This window comes from Conger conger, chromosome 3 (genome assembly GCF_963514075.1).
Source record: "Conger conger chromosome 3, fConCon1.1, whole genome shotgun sequence".
NCBI classification, from domain to species: Eukaryota; Metazoa; Chordata; class Actinopteri; order Anguilliformes; family Congridae; genus Conger; species Conger conger.
The window spans coordinates 79559760-79567259 of NC_083762.1; the positions used below are offsets into that span (position 1 = coordinate 79559760).

Sequence of the window (7500 nt, forward strand, 5' to 3'; positions counted from 1 at the left end):
TCTGAATGCGTAAGGTAGCACAAATCAGAGCGTGACCTTGCGCTTTCTCCAGCGACTAAGGCTAGTCAAAGCACTTTAACATGAACGCCTCTCATTCGCACACTCACACAACGATGCCCAAAGGCCGTCACGCAAGGTACCAATCAGCTCGTCAGGAGCAAGTGGGGGTCAGGTGTCCTGGTCAAAAAACACTTTGACACACCCAGCAAATGTCAGGAGGAATGTAATGGCATTTGCAGGAAATTAGCAGGAAAGCTGGAACCTTAAACGTGTGAAAACGTTGTCCTGCAGGGCTGTGACTCCACTGCAAGTCCCGCATGAACAGCTCAGAGCAGGGGATCGAACGAGCAACCCCCCAACTGACCGATGCCGCCCCAGAAATTCGGGAGGTTCTGCAGGGACTCATGAATCCACCCCCTCCCTCCCCCCATCCCTCGAGGGGGCAGGAATGTTTGCGGTGGTAATGACGCAGAGATTTCTGGCCGGTTGACAAACAGAGGCGCTATCAGCCAGCCGCTTCCGCGGGGGCCCGGGCCGGTCCCCGTGTTGACAGACCGTGTTTGCCCTCCGCACGGGTAAATGTCTCCGTGGACGGCACCCAGGCGTGGAGGAGGCCGCACCGGGCCACTCGGGGTTTTTTAACGAGAACGGGTCTCACCTCACACACACGCCCGGGACGCTCCGACGGGGAGCCGGCGGGAAGTGGGGCGCTGACGGCCAGCGAGCCGCCGTGAGTTAGAGAGCGTTAATCCCGCCCGCTCCAGAGACACGAGCCACCCCGTGCCGCCCAAATCAGAGCGCACCGGGGAGAATGGCGCTTATCCGGGAGACTACAGTGCATTCAGAATACTGCAGTATGCAGAATACCCCGGGTCAGGACGTCAGTAGTAGGGTAGCAGGTATCTGTGGGGGTGCTCATGCAGGATAGTCTCTCTGTGCAGGCTTGTACAGAGTGGGCTGTACAGAGTGGGTTGTACAGAGTGTCTTGTACAGAGTGGGTTGTACAGAGTGGGCTGTACAGAGTGGGTTGTACAGAGTGGGTTGTACAGAGTGGGTTGTACAGAGTGGGCTGTACAGAGTGGGTTGTACAGAGTGTCTTGTACAGAGTGGGTTGTACAGAGTGGGCTGTACAGAGTGGGTTGTACAGAGTGGGTTGTACAGAGTGGGTTGTACAGAGTGGCTTGTACAGAGTGTCTTGTACAGAGTGGCTTGTACAGAGTGTCTTGTACAGAGTGGGTTGTACAGAGTGGCTTGTACAGAGTGTCTTGTACAGAGTGTCTTGGCGCTGATATGCGTGTGTGTCTGTGTTTTCTATGTGTTGTGCAATGATACACCAGTCAGTGTGTGCATTGGCGGTCACTATGGCTACCAAACTGTATATTTTGTCAAACAAGGTTCTGCATATGTATGTGTGTGTGTGTGTGTGCATGTGTGTGTGTATGCGGTGTGTGAGTGTGTGTGTGAGTGTGCATGAGGTGTGTGTGTGAGTGTGTATGAGGTGTGTGTGTGTGCGCGTGTGTATGTGGTGTGTATGTGTGTGTATGAGGTGTGTGAGTGTGTCTGTGTGTGAGTGTGTATGAGGTGTGTGTGTGTGTGTGTGTGTCTGAGTGTGTATAAGGTGTGTGTGTGTGAGTGTGTGTGTGTGTGTGTATGAGGTGTGTGTGTGTGTGTGTGTATGAGGTGTGTGTGAGTGTGTGTGTGTGTGTGTGTGTGTGTGTGAGTGTGTATGAGGTGTGTGTGTGTGTGTGTATGAGGTGTGTGTATGAAGTGTGTGTGTGTGTGTGTGTGTGTGTGTGTGTGTGAGTTTGTATGAGGTGTGTGTGTGTGTGTGTGTATGAGGTGTGTGTGTGTGTGTGTGTGTGTATGAGGTGTGTGTGTGTGTGTGTATGATGTGTGTGTGTGTGTGTGTATGAGGTGTGTGTGTGTATGAGGTGTGTGTGTGTGTGTGTGTGTGTATGAGGTGTGTGTGTGTGTGTGTGTGTGTGTGTGTATGAGGTGTGTGTGTGTATGAGGTGTGTGTGTGTGTATGAGGTGTGTGTGTGTGTGTGTGTATGAGGTGTGTGTGTGTGTATGAGGTGTGTGTGTGTGTGTATGAGGTGTGTGTGTGTGTGTGTATGAGGTGTGTGTGTGTGTGTGTATGAGGTGTGTGTGTGTGTGTGTGTGTGTGTATGAGGTGTGTGTGTGTGTGTGTATGAGGTGTGTGTGTGTGTGTGTGTGTGTGTGTATGAGGTGTGTGTGTGTGTGTGTGTGTATGTGTGTGTGTGTGTGTGTGTGTGTATGTGTGTATGAGGTGTGTGTGTGTGTGTGTGTGTGAGTGTGTATGAGGTGTGTGTGTGTGTGTGTGTGTGTGTATGAGGTGTGTGTGTGTGTGTGTGTGTATGTGTGTGTGTGTATGAGGTGTGTGTGTGTGTGAGTGTGTGTGTGTGTGTATGAGGTGTGTGTGTGTGTGTGTGTATGAGGTGTGTGTGTGTGTGTGTGTGTGTGTGTATGAGGTGTGTATGAGGTGTGTGTGTGTGTGAGGTGTGTGTGTGTGAGTGTGTGTCAGTATGTGTGTGTGTGTGTGTGTGTGTGTGTATGAGGTGTGTGTGTGTGTGTGTGTGTGTGTGTATGAGGTGTGTGTGTGTGTGTGTGTGTATGAGGTGTGTGTGTGTGTGTGTGTGTGTATGAGGTGTGTGTGTGTGTGTGTGTGTGTATGAGGTGTGTGTGTGTGTGTGTGTGTACGTGTGTGTGTGTATGAGGTGTGTGTGTGTGTGTGTGTGTGTGTATGAGGTGTGTGTGTGTATGAGGTGTGTGTGTGTGTATGAGGTGTGTGTGTGTGTGTGTGTGTGTGTGTATGAGGTGTGTGTGTGTGTGTGTGTGTACGTGTGTGTGTGTATGAGGTGTGTGTGTGTGTGTGTGTGTGTGTATGAGGTGTGTGTGTGTGTGTGTGTGTGTGTGTGTATGAGGTGTGTGTGTGTGTGTGTGTATGAGGTGTGTGTGTATGAGGTGTGTGTGTGTGTGTGTGTGTGTACGCGGCGTGTAGCTGCAGTACATCAGCTCTGACAGAGCCCCTCTCCTCCTGGGTCGCAGTGTAAACACAGCGCTGGGTTATTCACACACGCTGCCCGGGGCATTTCCTGCGGGATGGATGGAGGGGGTAATATTTTAGCGCCACCGCCCTCATCAATCCTGCTGTGTTTGGAAGTGTGGGGCATTAGCGGCAGCGGGGTAATGGCGGAGGGGTAAACACGGGTCTGAGTAGGCCTGCTGTAAACACGCTGCCAGACTTCTACCCCCCCTCCCGAAAAACAGCTGTCCCGGCTCAGCCTCTGGGGGTCTGCACCCAAAAATCACCTCACCCTGTCCCATGGTGCCCACAGGCCCAACGAGCAGGGGAACGTAACACCCACCATCGCTGCAACCTCCACTCCACAACGGCAACTTTTAATAGGCAACTGCAACTTCTTTTACATAACGCCAACTTCTTATAGACAACTGCAAGTTTGAATAGACAACTGCAACTTTTAATAGACAACTACAACTTTTAATAGACCGCTGCAACTTATTACAGGAAACTGCAACTTCTAATGCTCATGTCACCCCACTCCTCATTGGCCTCCACTGGCTTCCTATTGCCGCACGCATCCGATTCAAGGCCCTAGTGTTGGCATTTCAGGCTGCAAAGGGGACTGCCCCACCTTACATCCATCCGTTCCGGTTCCTCAGTGGTGGAATGACTTGCCTACCACTGTCAGGACAGCAGAATCCCTCCCCCTATTTCGACACAGACTAAAAACACACCTTTTCAAACTGTACCATAGTCCTCCCTCCTGATTTCCAAAAAAATGACTGTATGTTTTGCTTAGAACAGCACTCCATGTGTATTTTACTAGTTATGGATGTGATGCTTTAACTTGTGGAAGAACCTATGCACTTGTAAGTCACTTTGGACTAAAAGCGTCTGCCAAATGAGTAAAATGTAAAATGCAAATGTAATAGGCGAGTGCAACTTCTAATAGACGACTACAGCTTATAATCGGACTTTTGACTGGACACTACAGAGTGATAACTCGACATTAGAGGGACATTCTTGGGCACTGGGGCAAACTGAAATTAACTGTACAATTTATTAGTATGAATTAGTTAATATAATTATCATTAGAGATATAAAATTGCATTGACAAAGATATGCAGTAACAGCACCAGTAGTGAGGTGGTGCAGTAAGAGCAATATTTGGAGGATGTGTTAAGTGGTCCAAATTTGGTTTAAAAACTCCTAAGAATTCCCTGTTCCCTGCCCCAGGATATTTCTGTTCGGAAGGAACGGTTTATTTTCTCACTACTCTTAAAAAGAAGAGAATCCCACTCCAACGTAAACACGGGCGGAAAGTGAAAACACGTGTGGCTAAAAGAGGACGTCAGAACTGACCCTGGACGGGTGAAGGCCCCCCGAAAAGTGTATATTAGCACCGTGAAAAAACACCGAGACGCCGTCGGGGAGAGGAGGAGGTGGTGTCGCTGTTAGCCGCGTTACCAGGGAGACGGTCACGGGCGCAGTCTGCGGACAGGTCACACCCTCGCCCCTCTCTGCTCGGGACTGGGCATTACCTTAATCAGTTGATTTGACCAACCAGGAGGCAGTCCCCCCCCCTGGAGCAATGTGGGGTTAAGGGCCCCGCTCAAGGGCCCACAGCTGCACTGACTGTATTGTGGCTACACTGGGGTCTCAACCACCAACCTTTCAGGTCCCAATCAAGCACCTTAGCCACTAGGCTACAGGCACCTCAGCCACTAGGCTACAGGCACCTCAGCCACTAGGCTACGGCACCTCAGCCACTAGGCTACAGGCACCTCAGGGGGGGGGGGGGGGGGGTCCTGTCCACATGGGCTTATCTCAGCTCACTTCAGGCCACAGGCATGTCCAGGCTTGGTAACTCAAGCCGGAGTTAAACCCTCCCCATTCAGATGAAGCAATTAAGACCATTAGAGGTAGGCAGAGGTTTAGACTAAAATTTGAAGCTTAGCTCTGTGGTTGCAGTTACCAAACCGCACAATAATAAGCATGCTAAAATGGACATCTCTTGAGTTGTCGAAGGTTGGGTCATGTGGAGTTATTTTACTGGGAATTGTCATGAACAGCTCACTCAGCAGCTAGAGCAGGGCTGCCCAACCCTGTTCCTGGAGAACTACTGCCTGGCAGCCCTGCTCTAGCTGTTGAATGGGGTGCGTTTTGTTAGGGTTGGAGTGTAAACCTACAGGACGGTAGATCTCCAGAAACAGGGTCGGGCAGCCCTCTTTTAGGGGAACCCTACCTGTAAGAGCTGTCTGGGCTCCCGCTGCTTCACTGTCGTGTCAGACGACAAGAAGGATGTCTGTATGTTTCTGTGAAAGGCCATAGGTCAGGGGTCATCCCTCCCTCCCTCTCCCTCTCTCTCTCCCTCTCTCAGGGGGATCAGGAGGTGCAGGGCGTGCCTGTATTTGGGTTATCACCCATCCAGGGGAGGGCTAAGCAGCGGTACTTATCACTTTGCGTTTTTATGGTCTAGCGTTTTACGGCGGGCGGTTTGCGAAAGAGAGCGGCCTCCACCTCTCAGGGGGATTCAGGCGCTCGTTCCGACCCCTTCACCCCCCCCCCCCTCCCCCCCCGTTAATCAATAACGCAATCTCTGCACGCTTTGAGAAGGGAGGTAATTGGGAGATAATGCTCGTTCGCAAGGGATAACGCACACAGCCAAGCTGAGCATATTCACACCTTGACATTCAGGGTCCGAACGGACCTGACAGCGGAGTCACTGCGATAAACGCTGGAGGCCAGACAGCCGGGGGAGGACGGCAATGGTGAACTAGGAAGCCGAGAACAGACTGAGAGTGGTTACCGATTCAACCTCCTGCCTCTCCTTTTAACCCCCTAGCCCCCTTCACCGGGCGACACTGGCTCGGGCGGCAAGAGCAGTCGTCTGCCGGTCGGAGGGTTGCCGGTTCGATTCCACCCTGGGTGTGTCAAACTGTCCCTGAGCAAGACACCTAACCCCCACATGCCCCTGACGAGCTGGTCGGTGCCTTGCACGGCAGCCAATCGCCGTTAATGTGTGTGTGTGAATGGGCGAATGAGAAGCATCAGTTGTACAGCGGTTTGGATTTACCATTTACCTTCATTCATCCCTTCATCACCCTCTCCCCCTTTACCTCTCCTATCCAACCTTCCTCACTCCCTCTCTCCACTCCGCCTCCACCTTTCTCCAGGCCCCTTCCATCCTCCCATCCCAGAGTCTTTCCATTCCTCCCTCCCTCCACCCACTCCCCCTCTCTACCCCCGCCATGCCCGTGGGTGGGCCAGGGCGTGCCCCGGGTTCACCCGTTTGTCTTGGCAGAACCGGCACACTCAGCTGTGAATGCCCACCTAAGAAGTTCTGGCCCATCCAGCTCTATACAGACCCAACTATAGGAATATTTTTGGCTGGGCCGCGTCTGCACAGGTCCCAGACCTGGGCCGAATCCGTCACTGTTTTGGCTTCAGATGCTTTTCCACTTTGCCTTACTGAGCTTGTCTGGTGTACTGGAACCTCTGAAATACCGCGAAACCCCTCCTTCTGGTCTGCTTGGTTGGATCGGCTGCACCAGTCAAGATCAGTCGAGAAACGCAGTTGAAAATACAGTACTTCGCCAGCCAATAAGAATAGGCCCAAGAGTGTCACTGGTCAAACCCACAACCTGCTCTCATTGGTTGAGGTAGAGTTTCTGAGAGCAAGCAGAGGAGAGTTTGAGCGAGAACACGGAGATGTTCGCAAGAACGTGGGATGAATTTGAACACGCGTACATACACACACACACAAGTGAGAGAACGGCAGATTTGGCGTATATAGTGTATAGTATATGAGAGCACACGTACCCTATTGTCACACAAAACTGTACATATGTGGGTGCACTCAGTGAGCACTTTATTAGGTATTTATTTGACCTATTTTGCTGCTGCTGTAGCCTATCCACTTAAGAGGTTTGATGCGCTGTGCGTTCAGATCATTCCACGGTCAAAGTCACATTTTCTTCCGCATTCTGACATTTGGGCTGAGAAACAGCTGAACCTCTTGACCACGTCTGCGTGCTTTCACGCATTTAGCTGCAGCCATTCACGTGGCAAATAAAATATTTGCAGTAACCAGCTGGTGTCCAGGTCTACCTAACATAGTGCTCACTCAGCTGAAGGTATTTTGTGTCCCAGTACGGACAGACCACCCCCTGACCCCCGACCCCCGACCCCCGCCCCTCACCGGCGGCGCAGGTCCTCGGCGACGGTTGCCCGGCAGCTGAACAGGTAGGCGCGGAGCGACTGCAGCCGCTGCCGGAGCCTGAGCACGGCGGCCAGGCCCTCGCAGTGCGCGTACAGCCCCGGGTTCAGCCGCGCCACGTCCAGCAGCGGCTCCTCGTACACAAACTCCAGGAACTCCTTCGCCTGCTTCGACACCTGCGACAGGGCCGGGGGTCGGGGGTCAGGGGTCAGGGGTCAGAGCGGAGCGTCAGCGC

General features: G+C 52.3%; 2 protein-coding genes across 2 annotated transcripts in view; both read right to left on the reverse strand.

Moving 5' to 3' along the window:
* Positions 1 to 7500, reverse strand: part of mettl21a (methyltransferase 21A, HSPA lysine) — a 201695-nt gene that overhangs the window by 72042 nt on the left and 122153 nt on the right. The gene's annotated exons all lie outside the window — the stretch shown is intronic.
* Positions 1 to 7500, reverse strand: part of plekhm3 (pleckstrin homology domain containing, family M, member 3) — a 61756-nt gene that overhangs the window by 19844 nt on the left and 34412 nt on the right. The window contains 1 exon segment of the mRNA XM_061236036.1: positions 7248 to 7441. Coding sequence (XP_061092020.1) covers positions 7248 to 7441 — 194 coding nt within the window.